At 42.6% G+C, this 21,413-nt stretch overlaps 1 protein-coding gene across 2 annotated transcripts; it reads right to left on the bottom strand.

The window, feature by feature from the left end:
* Positions 1–950: 950 nt before the first annotated feature.
* Positions 951–19,517, bottom strand: ZNF329 (zinc finger protein 329). Of its 2 annotated transcripts, XM_049900424.1 has the most exons (3): positions 19,289–19,374; positions 17,791–17,906; positions 951–4,202 (listed from the first exon to the last, which is right to left on the bottom strand). In XM_049900424.1, the coding sequence occupies exon 3, from the start codon at positions 4,180–4,182 to the stop codon at positions 2,584–2,586; it is 1,599 nt and encodes a 532-aa protein (XP_049756381.1). In that variant the 5' UTR covers positions 4,183–4,202; positions 17,791–17,906; positions 19,289–19,374; the 3' UTR covers positions 951–2,583. The 2 variants fall into 2 exon arrangements, with proteins under 2 accessions (XP_049756381.1, XP_049756382.1); XM_049900425.1 differs by lacking the exon at positions 17,791–17,906 and having other exon boundaries at positions 19,289–19,517.
* Positions 19,518–21,413: the final 1,896 nt, after the last annotated feature.

The raw sequence follows: 21,413 nt of genomic DNA, 5'->3' as shown, positions 1-21,413 counted from the left end.
CATAGCTCCCATGGACCCAATCCAGGAACTGTGTGCCACGCAGGCCATACCCAAAACACCAAACACAAGAGGAGGCACATCTGAGAGACAGGTGTGGCCGCCTGAAAACCCCCCTCCACTGGTCCCTGTCGGTCAGGACCTCAGAATCTCAGCACCATGGAGACATCAGGTTAAAAAAAAAGTTAGAAGCACATAATTGTTGTGCTGCTGACACCAGGGACCTCACTCACTCCAGTCCTGTGACTTGTCTTCCTTACCTTTGTTTAGAGAGGCATTAGAGCATGACTGCATGCACAGAAAATGGCTTTATTCTGTTAAGTTCCTGAAACCTTGAGTAAAATTCAATGCAGAGTCCTGTCTACCCTCCGGGTCAGAGGGAGAAGTATTTGGTAAAGAAATCAGGGCACAAGATAGTTGAATATAAGACTGAGGGTGTCAAGGATGAGACTGGACTAAGTGTGCAAAAGACCCAGAAAACTGGTTTACAGCCAAGGATATTTGTAGGTACTGCTGCCTCATTCCTTCCTCTCTTCCTTTAATGTTTCTTCCCGTTTTCCTCCTCTTCCTTCTTTTCTCCTCTCTTCCCCTCTCCCCTCTCTTCCTTCTCCCAACCTCTTCCTAGCTTGCAAATCTAACGGACTGTCAGGTCATTAACACTGCCTGGGGAGACACCATGCCAAGCACTGAAAGGCTGTGGGTTAGGTGTGGTACCTTTCCAAGACTGTTCCCTCTTGAGAAGCCAGAATCTCAGAACTCTACTCCAACTCCAACAAATATTGAGTCAATGTTTCTTACCCACCCTCTGAAAACCTGATGAAAGGACCATCCTCACAGGGGAAAGAAAAAAAAAAAAAGCCTATAGGTATGGACCTGAAATCAATTGTCACAAAAAGTTTGCCCACACATTCAAGGACTACAAGGACAGGATGCACCAAAGGCAGGTAGGGCTATGGTCACCCTTGTTTCTCCTGTTTTGGACTCATCTGATGAGTTCTTCCTGTCAGGGAAAGCACCCACATGGAGGCCCCAAGACAGCTAATTTCTAACTCATGCAACTCAAAGCCTTAATTAGCCCAGAGGACTTCACTTCAAGCCTCCCTCCATAGATGTCTGAAAACACAGGGGATAAAAGGCGAGGTGGAATTCCAAGGGGAGCCACCCGGAGGGCTTTAGGACTGTCAACTAGCTGACCAGCTTTCATGTGGCTGGTGCTGCACTGTTTCAGTAGGGATGTCCAGAGGTCACCTGAAAACTTGAAGCAGCCTCTTGTTCCTCATTCACTAAGACCCATCCTCTCCTACACAATGATGCCCCCTGATAATCCAAGTCCCAAAGAAGGAAATGATTCTCATGCCCCGAGCCACTGGATTTCCTGATTCTGTCCTGATGGTCCCATCTGTGCTGACAGCTGCCCTGTGGCCCTGATCTAGCCCAACTGGCCAAGGAGATCCAAAGAAACACAAATTTCACCTCTTTTTGGCTTTACTTATTTTTATTTATTATCAAATTATTATAGCAACACTGTATGATGTATAATAGAAGACAAAACCATACACAATTCCAGTCACCAAAAAAAGCCATCATGTTCATGTCTCCGTTGTCTACTACCAATCTACATCCATATATTCATGTATCTTTACATCCCTGGAATGACAGTGAACCTTTATTTTGTAAGTGCTTTTTGTTGCCTGCCATAGTATAAGCATTTTCAACACGGCAACAACTCTTTAAACTTATGGTTCAGAGGGGCTGCGGGAAACAAGTTGGAAGTGTCCTAAGTGAACAACAACAGGGAGTGATAATGTAAACATAATGACTGAATTTTTTTTTGTTTCAACTAAAGGAACACATTACATTTCTCAGCAGCTGCCTTTCCCATTTTAATAGGAGTCTGTTTTAGCCTTTTCTTAAAAGGAATGACTTCAGTGGTCATTCACAAGCAACTTCCTCAACCAGTTGCCCCTTCTGTAATGACTCCTCAGCACTCTGCAGCACCATACAATAGGCAGGCATTTTGTTCAGAAATAACATTCAAACAGGGTTTCTGTGGTTACTGTGGGGTAGAGCACTATATAGGCTCTCTCATTAGTATGCCTTTGCTGATACACAAAGGACAGTACGAGCTCTTGCTAAAAGCATCTTTCACTGACTACACTTACAATGTTTGATTCTAGTTGAGAGTTTGCTTATATACAATAAGGTGGTAACTCCCTGACTCATCATACTGATTACTTACTGAACACATTTCACAGGTTCTTTTCACTTTAATCACACTGAAGGAGAAGTAGGCAGGTGCCTCTGGCGAAGTATCTTCCTTATGTTCACAGGTTTTATTCCAGTGTATGTGCTATCACGTTTGGTACAGGCTGAATCATCCCTGAAACTCTTTTCCATATTTATTACCATCCTGTGTTCTCACCAGGATTTCCCTAATTATAGATTTAACAATGTGGCTAAGGAATGTCTCATGTTCATCAATTCACTGGAGAGATTAAAAATTTCTTTTCTACTGACCAAGAAGAAGTCACATCTGAAAATGTGCCTCATTTACACAGATTTCTCACAGTGAGCCAGAAAAGTTTGTTATATTTCTACGGGTTTCTCTCCAAGATGTGTTCTTTGATGTCGGATGAGGGACGAGCTCCTCCTAAACATTTTCCCACACTGAGGACACTGGCTTGGAGTCTCCCTGCTATGAAGTCTCTGGTGTACTGCCAGGTGAGAGTTCTGCTTGAAGGACTTCCCACATTCTGGACATTGGTATGGGGTCTCCTTAGTGTGAATCCTCTGATGCTTGGTCAGACAGGAACTATCCCTGAAAGCTTTGCCACACTGATTACACTCATAGGGCTTCTCGCCAGTATGAGTCCTCTGGTGGCGGATGAGGCCAGCAATGTTCCTGAAAAGTTTCTGACACTGGTTACAGCCATAGGGCTTCTCACCAGTATGAATCCTCTGGTGCCTGATGAGGTAAGCGCTCTCGATGAACGTTTTTCCACACTCTTTACATTCATATGGTTTCTCCCCAGAATGGATTTTCTGATGCACAATGAGATGAGAGTTGCGGTTGAAGGATTTCCCACACTCTGCACATTCAAAAGGCTTCTCTCCACTGTGAGTCCTCTCATGCTGGGTGAGGTATGAACCATCTCGGAAGGCCTTTCCACATTTGCTACATTCATAGGGCTTCTCACCTGTATGGATTCTGAGATGCACGGTGAGGTGGGAAATGTCGGTGAAGGGTTTCCCACATTCATTACATCTATACGGTTTTTCCCCTGTGTGAGTTCTTTGATGTAAGATAAGGGATGAATTTCGGTTGAAGGTTTTTCCACATTCTAGACATTCGTAAGGTTTCTCCCCAGTATGAATTCTCTGATGCTGTGTCAAAGCTGACCCATCACTGAAGGCTTTCCCACATTTATTGCATTTATAGGGTTTCTCTCCTGTATGGATCCTTTGATGCACAATCAGGTTGTAGTTCTTGGAGAAGGACTTTCCACACTCATTACAAGTATAAGGTTTCTCTCCAGTGTGAGTTCGGTGATGCAAAACAAGAGAAGAGTTCCGTTTGAAGCATCTGCCACATTCAGTACATTTATACGGTTTCTCTCCAGGGTGGCTCCTCCTGTTTTCATTTAGAGACGAACTCAGGGCAAAGATGTCCCCAAAGTCCTTACCTTCATAGAGTTCCTTGCTTCTTTTCACTATTTTTTGTTCACCAAGGGGGTTAAAATGGTTGAAAGATGGAACACTTTCAGGGTGTTTACAGGGTTTCTCTCTCGTTTGGTTTCTTCCAAATTGAATAATGTCAATGGACTGGCTGAAGACTTTTTCACAGGCCTCACTTTCACCAGTTCTCTTAGCTGCATAGGCTGGGTTACAATCCAAACCTGTAACATCTGAGTCATGTACATGGAAACCATTTGCTGTGGGAATTCTCTGAGATGGCAGAAAGTCTGAGCCTATACTCAGATGTGCCCTGAATCCCGGATACTCACAGATGGCTTCCTGAGTCCCTAGTTTATCTTGAGTTAAAGCCATTTGCCTCAAATGCTCCTCCTGGTTCTTGCAGTCCCAAGAGCCGCCTACAGGAAAGAAATGGGAACCCTCTCTTCTAAATCCCTCCATTTCCATGTCACAGGATAGTTCTTCTTCCTCAGGAATATTCTGAGCTGTCATGTCCAGTCTCGTATTCCAGGCTGAAAAGAAAGGGTTAAAAAAAAAGAATTAAGTAATGGGGCAAGTACTTGAAGAGGAATGGAAAATGAAGATGGGGCCAGGCAGGTGGATATGCGCTGTTTTTTTTTTTTTTCGAATTCATATTTTTATGATGGAAAGGTAAAGTAAGTGGATAGAATAAAGAACAGGTTCACACAGAGCCATGCAGCATTTTCACACTGCTCGAGACTGAGTATAAAAAAAAATTTGAGTATAGTCCAGCTAAATTATCTGGCCCATAGAGGGGAACCAGAGACCAAGTGGGAGGAATGGTATTGGTGGAACATATCAACAAAAGGATTTGCCTGAGCCTTGGAAGATCATCACCGGGCATGATCACTCATGCTGGAACACCATCTCAGTTGTCATGTTCTTGTCCCTGTCACCCGCTGTCCATAATGACAAGCAGTCCATATTTCTAAAGCCCCAATTTCACAATGTGCTTATGATGGTGCTGAACACGCAGCACTCGCCCCAGCTTTGTGGTCAGAGTGGCAATTCCTCCTGTAGGGGAAGACCCTAATAGAGAAGTCATGTAACAGAGTCAAGGTAGTGTTTTTCACAGAAGAGCCCAGGAACCTCCCCACCAGAAATACATCTGCTACTTGTCAAAAAGGGTCATTCATTCCTGTGACCTGCTCCCTCAAATCAGAATACCCGGATCTCCCAAGGGATTTGATACTCAGAATGTTAATAACCCACTGGACTAGGAAATTCTAGCATTCTCCTGGACAGAATGGTGTGATAAACAGCCATTTCAAGGAGCTAAGTCTGAAAGATAACACCTAAGATGCATAGGAACAATAGGATAGCATCAGATCAGGTGAAGAACATAAAGAAAAACCTAAATAACTGGTGAGTTGGAGCATGTGCATGGATTCCACATAAGATTTAATTAATCTACGAAATCTAGGCAACTCGAAGGCCTCCAAATGATTTCCTGATGTACCTGACAACAGATTCTAGAATCCACATAGCAGAATGAACATGCAGTACCAGCCAAGACAGTTCTGAAATGGAACAAATAGGGCACTTTCCCTACTAGACATCAAGACATAGTGTAAGGTTACATTAACATAGAACACAACATGGCCCTGGAACAGAAAAGCATAAAGATATAAACAGAATAAAATAAAGAACCTAAAATATGGTGAACTGATATATGTTAAAGGTGACACTTCAATCAAAAGCATAAACTTCTCAATAATTGGCGTCAAGACCGGCCTTATCTCGGAAAATATATTCTTTTAAATTACAGTTGGATAAGGACCTAAACATAAATCAAAGTTTAAATTACGTAGGATATCTTCATGAGTGAGGCAGACCATGATCAAGAAGGCTTAATAAGCAAAACCATAAAGACAAGGATGAATATATTTGATATACAGATTTAAAATTCCCATACATTAAAAGATACAGTAACAGTCAAAATACAGGTGGCAGATGAAGAGAAAATACTATAATATATTAAAGTATTACTGCCTGGGATCTACAAAGAATTTCCTACAGAACGGCACGCACACACAAACACATACACACTGAAGAAGAAAGAAGGAAGGAAGGATGGATGGACTGATGAAGGACACAAAAAGGCAATTAATTCATGAAAAGAAAATTAAAACAACCTAAAAACATGAAAATCTGCTCATGCTCACCATCATTCAAGTGAATACAAACTGCAACTTTAAGAACACCAACTATATACATTTCATATGAGTAAAAATAAAACAAGCAATAAAATAAAGCCTGGGAATGTCCTGTAGGAATATATTTGGTGGGCGTGTAAAACGTCAGGCTGCTCAGCAGAGTAATTTGGTTGCAGTTATTGAAATCCACCCAGCAGCTCTATGGAATAAGAGACCTGACGATCTGCTTCTGTAAAGATTACAGCCTTGGAAACACTATGGAGCAATTCTACTCTGTCACATGGGGTCGCCATGATTCGAAAATCGATTCAATGTCAACAATGTTGAAACATAAAATGGACACACTCTACTACCTAAAAACCCCACTTGTAGATATCTCAGACTCAGCATGGATCCCAAGCAGGATAAATGAACATGAATTCATACTTAAGGCAATGATCTTGAAGGACTGCAAGGAGAATACAGACCACTGGCAAAGGAATGAAAATTATCATGACGGACCATTTGATAGCAAAAATAGGAACCCAAAGGTAATAGAAGATTAATTTCAAAGTGCTGACAGGAAAAGCTGTCAGATACACTACACTTCAAAAGTAAGTGCAAGATAAAGACAGTTTCAGAAAACTAAAAGGAGAGTTTACCTCCAACAATACTAGTCATCAAAAAAATTAGAAAAGTTTGTTCTTCAGGCAAGAAACCAAGCACAGAAGGAGGGCACAGAGAGAAAAAGAAATGATGAACGTGTATGTAAATCAACCCAACACTGAGTGTATAAGATACAGCAGTAACAATGACTCATTAAGGTGATTAGGGAGGGCTAAAATACTGGACAGCAATGGCCTGTGAGATGTGAAAGGGATAACAAAACCAAGTGTTCCAAAGTCTTTAGATTGTTTATAATTGGTGTCAGACCTGGTCAAGTCGGGTATCAAGGAACTAATGTAAAGTGTATAACTTCCAAGCCTGGAGAACAATGGTTCTAAACCAGGACAGTTTTACCTCCAGGGGCACTTGGCAATGTCTGGGAACATTTTTTAGTTGTCACAACTGATGGGGAAAGGGAACTACTGGGATCTGATGGGTAGAAGCAAGGGATGTTGCTAAGCATCCTGCAATGCACAGGGAAGACCCCACCACAAAGAATTATCTGGCCTCAAAATATCAATAGTGCCAAGGTGAAAACACCTTGCTGTAGAGGGAGAGAAACGTAGTAAAACCAGATCACAGAAAAGACAGGCTAAATAGAAAGTATAAAATAGGATATATGTGTATATACACCTGGAAATGAAAACATAAACCACCCTGGTAGGACGCCTACTGTCATGGATTGAATCGTTTCCCCCAAAAACATGTGTCAACTTGGTTAGGCCATGGTTCCCAGTATTGTGTGGTTGTCCTCCATTTTGTGATTCTCCTATGTGTTATAAATCACAATCTCTGCCTGTGGTTAAAGAGAATTAGGGTGGGATGTAACACCCTTGCTCAGGTCACATCCCTGATCCAGTATGAAAGGAGTTCTCCTGGAATGTGGCCTGCACCACCTTTGATCTTACAAGAGACAAAAGAAAAGGGAAGCAAGCAGAGGTAGGGACCTCATACCACCAAGAAAGCAGTGCCGGAAGCAGAGTACGTCCTTTGGACCCAGGGTCCCTGCATGGAGAAGCTCCTAGTCTGGTAGAAGAATGATGAGAAGGCTGACAGACAGAGAAAGGCTTCCCTGGATCTGATGCCCTAAATTTGGACTTCTAGCCTACTAACTGTGAGAAAATAAATTTCTCTTTGTTAACGCCATCTACTTGTGGTACTTTCGTTATAGCAGCACTAGATGACTAAGACACCTACCAAAGCCATGATTGCAACTGTCTAAGGTCAAAGAGGGGAACACGTCTTGAGGGGCATCTACACCGTATTTTTGTGCAAATAATGCACCTTCTCCTTTTCTTGCCAACCGTGCCCTCCCCTGTGAGGTATTTTCATAAGCGCGCTATGCCACTTTTTTAGAGCAACATGTGAAAAAACTGGCACGGGCACTTGGGGAAAATACCTCGCAGAGGGAGGGCATGGTTGGCAAACAAATGTAGAAGGCATTTGTGCTTTGAATAAAAATTCGATAATAGATACTTCTTTTATTAAAATAAGACAAATGCCATCACAGAAGTGGAAAGCCAAGTGGGAGAAAATATTTTCAAATCACATCCAAAAGGGGAACTAGTGTCTAGAATATATAAAAAACTTTTACAAAAGAATGATACAAAAACTATATCATAAAAAAGTCCATATTAATGTTGTTCGTCTATCTTATGGTTGTTTTTTTTTTCTCTCTGTTCTTCCTCTGACCCGGACTCCAATATTGCTGTTGCTGTCCCCGGTAGTCCTTCTATTCCCCATCACCATCAGAGAAGGTGGTCTCCAAGGCTTCTATACACTGAGCGCTGTCCCACCACAGGCCAAGACTAGGGACTAGAGAACTGTTTTCTGTGATAAATCGTCCTGACACTGTTCCAAGTCAGAACACAGGTAGTAAGTGATCCTCCCAGCTGTGGATGAGACCCAGGTCATCTGGACCTCCTGGGCTGCCTGACCTAGTAAGTGCTGCTTTCCACCAAGGTACCCTCTCTCTTCCTTTGTTCCTATTTAACCACCCTGGTCTGTATCCACTTAACCCATTGCAAAATGTTGACTATAAAAATTTTGCATTACAATTCAGATAAGGATAGTGATAATGGTTGCACAACATGAATAATGTAATCAATATCACTGAATAATACACGTAAAAAGTGTTGAATTGGCAAATGTTTTGTCAGGTATATTTTTAACCACTTTTTTTTTAAGTAGTCATTACACAAAAATTGACTCAAAATGGATCACAGACCTAAATATAAAGCTGAAAGTATAAAGCTCTTAAAACAGGAATAAATCCTTCTGATCTTACATTAGGCAAAACCGTCTTAGAGATGGCAACAAAAGCACAAGCAATAAAAATAAATAAATAGGACCTCATCAAAACTAAAAGCTGTTGTGCTTCAAAGGACTCCACATAGAAAGTGAACAGACAACCCACAGAATGGGAAAAATATTTGCAAATCACTTATCTGATATGGGACTTGTATCTAAAACATATAAAGAATACTTACATCTCAACAATAAAAGACAACCCAATTAAAAAATGGGCAAAAGATTTGAATAGATTTCCCCAAAGATGATATACAATGTCGACCAAGCACGTGAAAAGATGCTCAAGATCATCAGTTACCAGGAAAATGCAGATCAAAACCGCAATGAGAAACCACTTTACAGAATGTGGATGGGAATACACCCAAGAGAACTGAAAACACGCCCACCCAGAAGCTTGTACACAAATATTCACAGCATTATTATTCATAACAGCAAAAAAAAGCCAAAAAAAAAGTCCACCAATTGATGAATAAACAAAATGTGACACACGCTGTACATGCTACGACGTAGATGAACCTTGAAAACACTGTAAGTGAAAGAAGCCAGACACAGAAAGCCACATGTTGTATGATTAATTCCAGTTATGAAATGCCCAGGAAAGGCAAAGTCATTGAGGCAGCAAGCAGATTAATGTTTGCTAGGGGGAAAGAGAGAGAATGTAGGGTGACTGCTAATGGGTATGAGGTTTCTTTCGGAGGTGATGAAATGCTCTGGAAGTAGACAATGGTGATGGCTGCACAACTTTGTGAACATAGCAAAAACTACTAAATTGTACATTATAGAAGGATGAATTGTGTGGTATCTCAATAAAGCTTTCTTTTTTTTTTTTAAAGTAGGCCTTGAGTCTGTCACATTTCTGGTACTTTAAGACTTCATGAGAGAACTAATCGTTTTACAGGAATATGCTGAGCTTCTGTAGAATTCCATTTCCCACAAGCTCATGTATGACAAGCATTAGCCCCATCACCCACAAAACTGCAGAGAGTCCACTCATGGTACCTGGATACCCAAATATGATGTCTGCCAAATCTCAGTCTACTGTCGCCATCCACACAATTCCCACCATCTCTGTAGGCCACCTGTGATAGCATTTAGTTGATTTGTTCAAATGATGCACTGTTTTACAAAAATTAATTGCTTACTACCAACTTTATTGTTGCTGGGTGCCATCACACGGATTCTGACTCACAGAGACCCTGTGTGACAAAGGGTTTCCCAGGTTGCAGTCTTTATGGGAGCAGATCACAGGTCTTTCTCCCAAAGAGCTGCTGAATGGGTTCGAACCGCCAGCCTTTTGGTTAGCAGCCAAGCACTTAGCCATTGCGCTACCAGGACTCCTTTTGCCTATAAATTCAGCCTTGTCCTGATAAAGTTACTGATCTGATTACCCAGTGTGATAGAGTCTGACTCCATTTTTAAATGTCTGAGTGCTAACAGCTTTCAAGCCTCCCTCTTTCCCACATTTGTGTAGATTGATAAAAGTCCAGGTGTTCTCTCTTTTGGTACTAGCAGGAAGTTCAAACCACACAATCCCCATCCTCATCACCTTCTCACAATATTAGCTAAGCCATCCAATCAAAAAACAGGCAAAGGACATGAAAAGACACTTGACCAAAGAAGACATTCAGGCAGCTAACACATGAAAAGATGCTCGTAATCATTAGCCATTAGAGAGATGCAAAGCAAAACTACAATGAGATACTATTTTATCCCTCAAAAAATGGCACTGATCAAAAACAGAAAACAACAAATGCTGGCAAGGTTGTGGGGAGACTGGAACTCTTATGCATTGCTGATGGGATTGTGAAATAGCACAACCACTATGGAAAATGGTATGGCGCTTCCTCAAAAACCTAGAAATAGAAATACCTTATGATCCAGCAATCCCACTCCTAGGTATATATCCCAGAGATTTAAGAGCAGTGATGTGAACAGACGTATGCATACAGCATTATGCATAAATAATGTTCACTGTAGCATTATTCACAACAGCAAAAAGACAGAAACAACCTAAGTGCCCATCAACGGATAAATGAATAAACAAAGTGTGGTACATACATATAATGGAATACTACGCAATAATAAAGAGCTCGTGAAACATAACATGGATAAATCTGCAGGACACTGTGCTGAGTGAACCAAGTGAAATACGAAAGGACAAATGTTTCATGATACCATCTTTATCAAGAGTCAAGAGTAGGTATACACACAGAAAGAAATGCTCTTTGATGACTACCAGGTATGGGAGGAGAAGGGTAAGAGAATCACTTACTAGAGTGTAGACTCATGATAACTCTAGTGATGGGAAAAGCAATACATAATATGGGGGAAGTCAGCACAACCTAACCAAGGTAAATGAAGACTCTGAGAAGCACATAAGAATAAAGGACAACTGTTAAAGATTGAATTGTATCCCCCCCAAAATGTGTATCAACTTGGCTAGGCCGTGATTCCCAGTATTGTGTGACTGTCTACCACGTTGCGATCTGATATGATTATCCTCTTGGTTGTAAATCCTGATGTGTATGATGTTAACCAGGCAGGATTGTGGCAGTTACGTTAATGAGGCAGGACTCAATCTGCAGGGTTAGGTCATATCTTGAGTCAATCTCTTTTGACATATAAAAGAGAACTGAGCAGAGAGGAGAGGGACCTCATACCACCAAGAAAGAAGCACTGGGAGCGGAGGACATTCTGAGGGCCCAGGGAACCTATGATGAGGTCCTAGACCATGGGAAGACTGATCACAAGGACCTTCTTCCTGAGCTAACAGAAGGAGAAAGCCTTCCCCTGAAGCTAGTGTCCTGAATTCAGACTTCTAGCCTCCTAAACTGTGAGAGAATAAATTTGTTTGTAAAAACTATCCGTCTTAATCATCTAGTGCTGCTGTAACAGGTATACCACAAATGGATGGCTTTAACAAAGCGAAATTTATTCTCTCAGTCTAGTAGGCTACAAGTCCAAATTCAGGGCATCAGCTCCAGAGGAAGGCTTTCCCTCTCTGTTGGCTCTGGAGGAAGGTCTTTGTCATCAATCCTCCCCTGGTCAAGGTGCTTCTCAGCACAGGGACCCGGGTCCAAAGGACACGTTCTGCTCCCGGTGCTGCTTTCTTGGTAGTAGAAGGTCACCAATTCTCTGATTACTTCCCTTTCATCTCTTGTAAAATAAAAGGTGGTGCAGGACACACTCCAGGGAAACTCCCTTTACACTGGATCAGGGATGTAACCTGAGCAAGGGTGTTACATCCCACCTGTCATAATCATCTAGTGCTGCTGTAATGGAAATACCACAAATGGATGGCTTTATCAAAGATAAATTTATTCTCTCACAGTCTAGTAGACTAGAAGATCAAATTCAGAGCATCAGCTCCAGGGAAAAGCTTTCTCTCTCTGTCGACTCTGGAGGAAAGTCCTGGTCATCAATCTTCCCCTGGTTGAGGGGCTTCTCAGGCACAGGGACCCCAGATTCAAAGGATGTGGTCTGCTCCTGATGCTCCTTTCTTGGTGGTATGAAGCCCCATGTCTCTCTGCTTGCTTCACTCTTTTATATCTCAAAAGAGATTGGCTTAAAATGCTATCTAATCTCGTAGATCTCATCAATATAACTGCCACTAGTCCATCTCATTACATCACAGTGATACAATTTACAACACATAGGGAAATCATATCAGATGACAAAATGGTAGACAATCATACAATACTGGGAATCACGACCTAGCCAAGTTGACAGATATTTTTGGGCAACACAATTCAATCCATGATACCACCCTAATCCTCTTTAACATAATCTAATCTTGCCTCATTAACCACAGGCAGAGATTAGGATTTACAACACACAGGAAAATTATATCAATCACAAAATGGAGGACAACCACACAATACTGGGAATCATGGCTTACACAAGTTGATACACATATTTTTGGGGGACACAATTCAATCCATGACACCATCCATTTGTTACAGCAGCACTAGATAACCAAGACAACCACTATGGTAAATGCTATAACATACACAATCTTGCAAAACAGCAATAAGCAAAAAATATATGAGTGGTTAACAGAGGTAGATATGTATGCTACATGAATGCGGGAAGTGTATGGGAGTACATGCACGTGCACACAGGCATACCTCAGAGATACTGTAGGTTCCATTCCAGACCACCGCAATAAAGCAAGTATCACAATAAAACAAGTCAAACGATTTTTTTGGTTTCCCAGTGCATGTAAAAGTTATGTTTACACTATACTGTAGTCTATTAAGTGTTCAATAGCATTACGTCTAAAAAACAATGTACATACATACCTTAATTAAAAACACTTTATTGCTAAAAAACGCTAACCATCTGAGCCTTCGGTGAGTCATAATCTTTTTGCTGGTAGAGCGTCTTGCCTTGATGTTGATGGCTGATGATCAGGGTGGTGGTTGTGGAAGGTTGGGGTGGCTGTGGCAATTTCTTAAAATAAGACAACAATGAAGTTTGCCACATTAGTTGACTCTTCCCTTCACGAAAGATTTCTCTGTAGCACACAATGGTGTTTGATAGCATTTTACACACAGTAGAACTTCTTTCAAAATTAGAAGTCGATCCTCTCAAACCCGGCCCCTGCTTTATCAACTAAATTTATGTAATATTTTAAATCCTTTGTTGTCATCTCAACAATATTCACAGCATCTTCACCAGTAGATTTCATCTCAAAGAAACCACTTCCTTTGCTCATCCGTAAGAAGCAACTCTTCATCCGTCAAAGTTTTATCGTGAGATTACAACAATTCAGTCTCATCTTTAGGTTTCATGTCTAATTCTAGTTCTCTTGCTATTTCCATCACATCTACAGTTACTTCCTCCACTAAAGTCTTGAACCCCTCAAAGTCATCCATGAGGGTTGGAATCAACTTATTCCAAGCTCCTGTTAATGTTGATATTTTGACCCCCTCCCATGAATCACAAATGTTCTTAATGGCATCTAGAATGGTGAATACTTTCTAAAGGGTTTTGATTTACTTTGCCCAGATCCATCAGAGAAATCAGTATATGGCAGCTATAGCCTTACGAAATGTATTTCTTAAATATTAAGACCTGAAAGTCAAAATTACTCCTTGATTCTTTGGCTGCAGGATGGATGCTGTGTTAGCAGGCATGAAAACAACTTGAACCCTGTACATCTCCATCAGAGCTCTTGGGTGACCAAATGCATTGTCAATGAGCAGTAATATTTTTAAAAGGAATCTTTCTTTCTCAGCAGTAGGTCTCAAAAGTAGGCTTAAAATACGCAGTAAACTATGTTGTAAACAAATGTGCGGTATTCCAGGCTTTGTTGTTCCGTTTAGCACAGGCAGAGTAGATACACCAGAATTCTTAAGGGCCCTAGGATTTTCAGAATGGTAACTGAGCACTGGCTTCAACTTAAAGTCACCAGCTGCACTGGGAGGAGGATTAGACCCTAACAAGAGAATCAGCCACTCCTTTGACTCTTTCAAGCCGGGCACTGACTTTTCCACTCTAGCTATGCAAGTCCTAAATGGCATCTTCCTCCATTATAAGGCTGTTTCATCTACACTGAAAACTGTTTGGTGTAGCCACCTTCATCAATTATTTTAGCTAGATCTTCTGGATAACTTGCTGCAATTTCCACATAAGCACTTGTTGCTTCACTTTGCACTTTTACGTTATGGAAATGGTTTCTTTCCTTAAACCTCATGAACGAACCTCTGCTAACTTCAAACTTCTCTTCTGTAGCTTCCTCACCTCCCTCACCCTTCACAGAATTTTAAAAAGTTAGGGCCTTCCTCTGGATTAGGCTTTGGCTTAAGGGAATGTTGTGGGTGGTTTCATCTCCTATCCAGGCCACTAAGATTTCTCCATATCTGCAATAAGGCTGTTTCGCTTTCATGTGTTCACTGGAGCAGCACTTTTAATTTCGTTTAAGAACTTTTCCTTTGCATTTGCAACCTGGCTGTTTGGCACAAAAGGCCTACCTTTCAGTCTCCTCATTAAGCTTAATCATTTCTAGCTTTTGATTTAAAGTGAGAGACATGCGAGTTTTCCTTCCACTCGAACACTTAGAGGCCATTAATTGGCCTAATTTCAACACTGTCACATCTCAGAGAATAGGAAGGCCCAAGGAGAGGAAGAAAAACGAGGAAACGGCTGGTTGGTGGAACAGTCAAAACACACACATTTATCGCTTGTTTGCCATCTCATATGCCATCTTTGGGGGCCAGATTTGTGGCACCCCAAAACAATTAGAATAGTAACATCAAAGATCAATGACTGCAGAATACCCTAACAGATATAAAAATAATGAAAAAGTCTGAGACATGGAGTGAGCACATGCTGTTGGAAAAATGGTGCCAAGAGACTTAATCAATGCAGGGTTGCCATAAACCTTCAATTTGTAAAAAAACGCAGTATCTGCAAAGCACAATAAACCAAAGCACGATAAAACGAGGTACATAGTTATATTTGTAGGCACATGTATATGCATGTTTGTATGTGCTGCATATATATCCAAATACATACAATAAAGCCCATAAGGGGCAATTAGGGATACTTCATAGACATATCCGAACACCTCACAGAATTGATTTACTGGGTTTGAAGGCTCAGGGCCATAGTCACGTGGGACATCTAGGTGAACTGGATTAACTTAGTTCATAATGTTCCACATCCTAGTTTGGTGAGTAGTATCTGGGGTTTTAAACGCTTGCGAGCAGCCATCTAAGATACAGCTATTAGTCTTTTCCCATCTGGAGCAAAGGAGGGTGAAGGAAAGTGTGATGGTTAAGATTGTGTGTCAACTTGGCTGAGGCCATGACTTCCAGTGTTTATATGTGATCACTCCCATGACTGAATCTGGTGAGAGTAGCCAATGAGTTGAAAGGGAGTTTCCTTGAGGGTGTGGCCTGCATCCAAATATAAGCAGAGGTTCTGGCTGTTTTACTCTCTCTGGATCTTGTGCTGCCTCCTATTCATCTGACCTCCAGCTCTTGGGACTTGAGCTATCAGCTTATCTGCAGATCTTGGAATTCATCAATCTTCAGAGCCTGAGAGCCGGACCTGCCAATCTTGGGTTCACCAGCCCCTGCAGCTACATGACTTGAGAGAAGCCTCTATCCTGATACATGGACTTGGGACGTTTCAGCCTCTACAATCGCATAAGCCATCTCCTTGATATAAATCTCTATGTATATATATTTATATGGCTTACTGGTTTTGCTTCTCCAGAGAACCCAATGTAAGACAGAAACCAAAGACTCAAGGAAGAAATCAGTCCAAAGGACTGATGGCTCACACAAACCTCAGCCTTTTCTTGCCTGAGACCAGAAGAACTAGACGGTGCCCAGCTACCACCAACAACCGTTCTGACCAGGTACACAATAGACGGCCCTGGTTAGAATGGAAGAAAAATGTAGAAAACTCAAATTTCTAAAAAACACCAGAGTTACTGGACTGATAAATACTAAAGGAACCCCTGGAGACTACTGCTCTAAGACACCCTTTTAACCTGGAACTGAAGCCACTCCCAGAGGTCACCTTTCAGCCAAATAATAGATTGGCCTAAAAACTAAACAGTAACACCCACAAGGAATGTGCTACTTTAATCAATCAACTATATGAGACCAAATGTCAAAAAGCAAAAATGAGAAGGCAAGGAGGGACAGGGAAACTGGATGGATGGAAACAGGGCAAGCGGAGTGGAAATGGCAAAACGGCTGACACAGTTCTCACACCGATGTCACAGAACGATTTGTGTATGGGAATCTAATTTGCTGGGTAAACTTTCACATAAAATATTCCAGGAAAAAAAAAAAAGCTGAGCCAGTCTTCTTTCCTTGCTCTCTCAAGCCATTTTTGGATCTGCTTGGAAACCACACTGCTCTCCCCAGAAAGCTTCATTATGTGAGTAAGAAGCCTTTTCATTCCCTCCTTCTGTGTGTGTGTGTGTGTGTGACATCATCGATCTTGATATCCAAACCAAAATTCTGGTAGGAGAGTCAATCCTGCCTCTGCGGGGTGGCCACAAAAATCTAGTTGTATTTACTTCACATCAAAGCAAATCTGCACTTTCCTCACTAATTGACATGGTCAGGTTCCAAAGGCCAGGTCATTATGTGACATAAGCATTACATGAAAATGGAGGATGATGACATCAGATCACAAAATGGAGGATGACTATATCATTACAGAACTGCCAGATTACCTCTTTACATAAAAGCAAACCACTGAGAGTCATGGCCCAGCCAAGTTGACACATAACCTCAGGCATCACGGTAAGTGTTAGTCTTGCCTTGCACCTCAGCGTTCGTCACTGCCAGACATTCATTGTTAATGTGCAAAATAGTCAGTAAGTTTTTTACTATTGTTGTAAATGTAAAATGCTGGATAATGAGAAGGGGTATATAATTATACGTAAAAAAAAAATATTTAGCCAGTTCATCAAGATTAATGGATGTCCTGTCACATAAGTGCCACCGGGGCAGTGATTTGGGTCTGTCTGGTCACAATTGTAGCCCAGGCACCCAGTACTAGGTTTGGCACATAGCAAGTAGTCAATAAACATCTGTTGAATGAATAACTATCAATATCCAAAATCAATACCTTCATAAAATAACCAATAACCAAAAATATTTTTTTTTAATTTAAATCCCATTAAAGATAGAAAACAAAAACTAACTATATTCTTCGTGATGAGGACTTGGAAAAATTTAATGACTTCAAAGAATACTTGAATAAGTGGTGAGTCAGACCCAGTACACAGATGGGAGGGTCCAATACTGAAGCCACAATAACTCTCACCAGACTAACCTGTAACATCAGTACCTTCCTAATGCAAACCCCCCCAGAGGAATTTTACTAGAACATGACACACCAAAAAACCAAAAACCCATTATTGTCGTCAAGTTGACTCCGACTCACGGCAACCCTATAAGAGAGGGCTGAACTCCCCCACAGAGTTTCCAAGGCACACCTGGAGGATTCAAACCGCTGATCTTCTGGTTAGCAGCCGTAGCTCTTATCCACTACACCACCAGGGTTTCCACATGGCACACAGATCCTACGAATTCACATGGAAGAGACTGGCTCCTAGAATACCCAAGACAACTCATTAAGAAATGAAAGGAAGAGAAGCTGGGAGCTGCTCTGTCAAAATCAACACCTTTCTGAAGTTCCAGTCACTAAGCAGCCTGCTGATGTGAGGCAAAAACCAAACGAGTGGCCCATGGAGTCAATTCCAACCCATAAGATCCCATGTGTGTCAGGGTAGAACTAGACTCCATGGGCTTTTTCAATGGCTGTGATCTTTCAGAAGTAGGCTGCCAGGCCTTTCTTCCAACGTGCCTGTGGGTAGACTCGAACCACCAGCCTTTTTGTTAGTAGCCAAGCACTTAGCCATTTGCAACACCCAGGCACAGTGAAGTAAGAACCAAACCCGTTGCCATCAAGTTCATTCTGACTCATAACGACTGCCATAGAGTTTCCAAAGTTGTAAATCTCTATGCAAGAAGACTGCTCCATCTTTCTCCCACAGAGCCACTGCTGATTTTGAACCACCATCCTTTAAGTTAGCAGTAGACTGTTTTAACCACTGTGCCACCAAGGCTCCTCAAAGTAACAGACAGCCCCAAATAGTCTCAGGACCATACAGGAATTTGGTAGGAGGTAAAGGAAACTTCACACATCAGCAGAAGTAGGTGTAAATTCTACTGCCTTTCCAGATGGGAAAAAAAAGTTACAATTTCTAATTCTTACACACACATTTATAAATCCCAGATGGACCAAAGACCTAAACGTGGGTAAAAAATGAGAATGACTAAAAGAAATTACAGAATTATCTTTGAATAATCTGTTCATGTTAAGCATATTGATGTGTTGGAGGAAGCAAGTGTTACCTGCAACTTACTTTGAAATGTATCCCAAAATGATGAAATAACGGATGCTTTAGGTATGACATACAGCAAGTACGACAAATGCTAAGTCTTTCAACTTTCCTCTATGTTGGAAACCTTTTATTATAAAATGTTTCAGGTGGGAGAGAATTGGATAAAGGAAATGAAATCATTAAATGAAAAAGGAAAGCGAAAGGGCCGCCTAAGCAGGTGGAGACAGATTGAAAAATACAGTATCTACTTTTTTTTTTTTTACTGGGAGTAGCAACAAGACCTGATTTTGCAAACGCTAGATGGAAAAAAAAAAAAAAAAAGGCAGTCAGTGTGACAACTGCGGGACTTCGTGGGAAACAGCACAGCCCACGAGAGCAACACGAGAGCGAACGACAAAGAAGCCCACCACCACCAACCGGCAGCAACAGAGGCGAGAGACCTCCCCGTCGGCCCCGCGGCTGCCCGGCCTGGACACTCCACAGACGCCAACAAAACGGAAAAGCAGGCTCGGGGGTTGGGGCGAAAACAGACAACGTAGAGGCGGAACCACCAGCAACAGGAGGGAAGGAGCCAGGTCGCACTCACCCGCTGCGGCATGTGCACACTGGCCGGAAGGCGTCCACAACCGCGAGAGTGGCCGCGCCCCGGGCCGGATCCCCGCGCCGGCGGGCCAGACGCGCCCGCAGCCTACGTGAAACCCACCGGCGGACGCGCACGTTTGCAGTCCCAACAGGGACACAGCAGACCCCCCTCTACGCCGCCCTCTGTGGGGAAACTGAGGCACAAAGGCCGGAAGGGCCTGGCTAGACTCCCCTCAGACTACTGACAGCGGCCATGTTTGCGACGGGTGCGCCTGCGCGCGCCGCCGGGACCCGGATGTGCGCATCGCAGAACGTTCCGCTGCGGTCGAAACCGTGCACCGGGGCTACGGGAAACTTCATCCTCGCCCAGGGCTGCGCCGGGGCTCCGGGATGTTTCATCCCCGCCCGGGGCGGCGCCGGGGCTCCCGGATCATCATCCCCACCCCGGGCTACGCCGGGTTTTCAACTCTCAACCCTGACCCGGGCCGAGCCGGGAGTCTTCACCCTTCGCCCCCGCCTTGAGGTGCGTCGGGATCTCCATATCTCGCACCCTCCCGCGGCCGTTTGCAGGGGGTTTCGACCCCACCCCAGCCCGGGCTGCGGTAGGGGTTCCACCCCCACCCTCCCTACCTGAGCCGCCAGGTGGTCTGGTCCACACCAACGATAGTGTCGTTAAAAGAAGTGGTCCTTTTCTACCACTTATCAGTTATTTATATCAGTATAAACTCACGAATATTTATTTTCTTGTATGGGTTTTAATTCCTTACTATCATTTTGTTATAGAGCTTTATCTTGATTTACATAGTTAGCAAAATATTTCTATACAGTAACTTATTATTTTACTTTTTTGAGAAAAAGTGAAATTCAGGTAAGTACTTTTACTATACATAATACAGCAACACCCATATTCCTATTGTCTGGCATTAACAAGGGCAGGATATATGGCAGTGAGACAGAGCTCTCAGGGCTGTATTAAAAATCCTGTTTCCTTTGCTGGGCTTCCCTACCCCTGAGTTCTGCATTTGAATCCTGGTTTTGCTTGTACGTTATATGTAAACCCCATTGTGCCTGCGTAGTATGATTAAGACTGTTGCTGACTTCACAACTGGACTAATCCAAAAGCAGTTTCCTGAATAAACCGAACGCTTCGAAGGCCAGCGTAGCAAGGGTGGGCGTTTGGGGACCGTGGTTTCAGGGGACATCTAAGTCAATTGATATAATAAAATCTGTTAAGAAATCATCCTCATCCCACTTTGGAGAGTGGCGTCTGGGGTCTTAAATGCTAGCAGGTGGCCATCTGAGATGCATCAGTTGGTCTCAGCCCACCTGGAGCAAAGACAAATGAAGAACACCAAAGACACAAAGTAATTTTGAGCCCAAGAGACAGAAAGGGCCACATAAATCAGAGACTACATCAGCCTGAGACCAGAAGAACTAGATGGTGCCTGGCTACAACCGATGACTGCCCTGATGGGGAACACAACAGAGAACCCCTGAGGGAGGAGGAGAGCAGTGAGATGCAGCCCCAAATTCTCATAAAAAGACCAGACTTAATGGTCTGACTGAGACTAGAAGGACCCTGGAGGTCATGGTCCCCAGACCTGCTGTTAGCCCAAGACAGGAACTATTCCCAAAGCCAACTCTCCAGACTGGGATTGGACTGGACAATGGGATAGAAAGTGATACTGGTGAAGAATGAGCTTCTTGGATCAAGTAGACACATTAGACTGTTGGCATTGCCTGTCTGGAGGGGAGATGAGAGGGCAGAGGGGGTTAGAAGCTGGGCGAGTGGACATGAAAAGAGAGTGGAGGGGAAGGAGTACGCTGTCTCATTAGGAGGAGAGCAATTAGGAGTATATAGGAAAAAAAGGTGTATATAAATTTTTGTATGAGAGACTGGCTTGATTTGTAAACTTCCACTTAAAGCACAATAAAAAATAAAATAAAAAGAATGTTGCCAACTTGTATGAACTCCGTACTTGTAAACCCCTTAAAAGTAAGTTGTCTGCTCACCCTTCGGGAGCAGTCTTGGCAGCAGCAGCTTCAAGTGACTCCTCCTTGTACAATGAAATAAAGGTGCCTCTCCTGTTCTCCCACATCAGTCTCTTGTTTATTGGCCAATACGAGTC

This window comes from Elephas maximus, chromosome 11 (genome assembly GCF_024166365.1).
Source record: "Elephas maximus indicus isolate mEleMax1 chromosome 11, mEleMax1 primary haplotype, whole genome shotgun sequence".
Taxonomy (NCBI): domain Eukaryota; kingdom Metazoa; phylum Chordata; class Mammalia; order Proboscidea; family Elephantidae; genus Elephas; species Elephas maximus.
Note: the sequence above shows the minus strand (reverse complement) of the source record. Positions and strands in the feature narration are given on the sequence as shown.

What these genes read in the sequence shown, in the direction of transcription:
- ZNF329 (XM_049900425.1), bottom strand. Translation starts at nt 4,182, where the DNA reads ATGACAGCTCAGAATATTCCTGAGGAAGAAGAACTATCCTGTGACATG.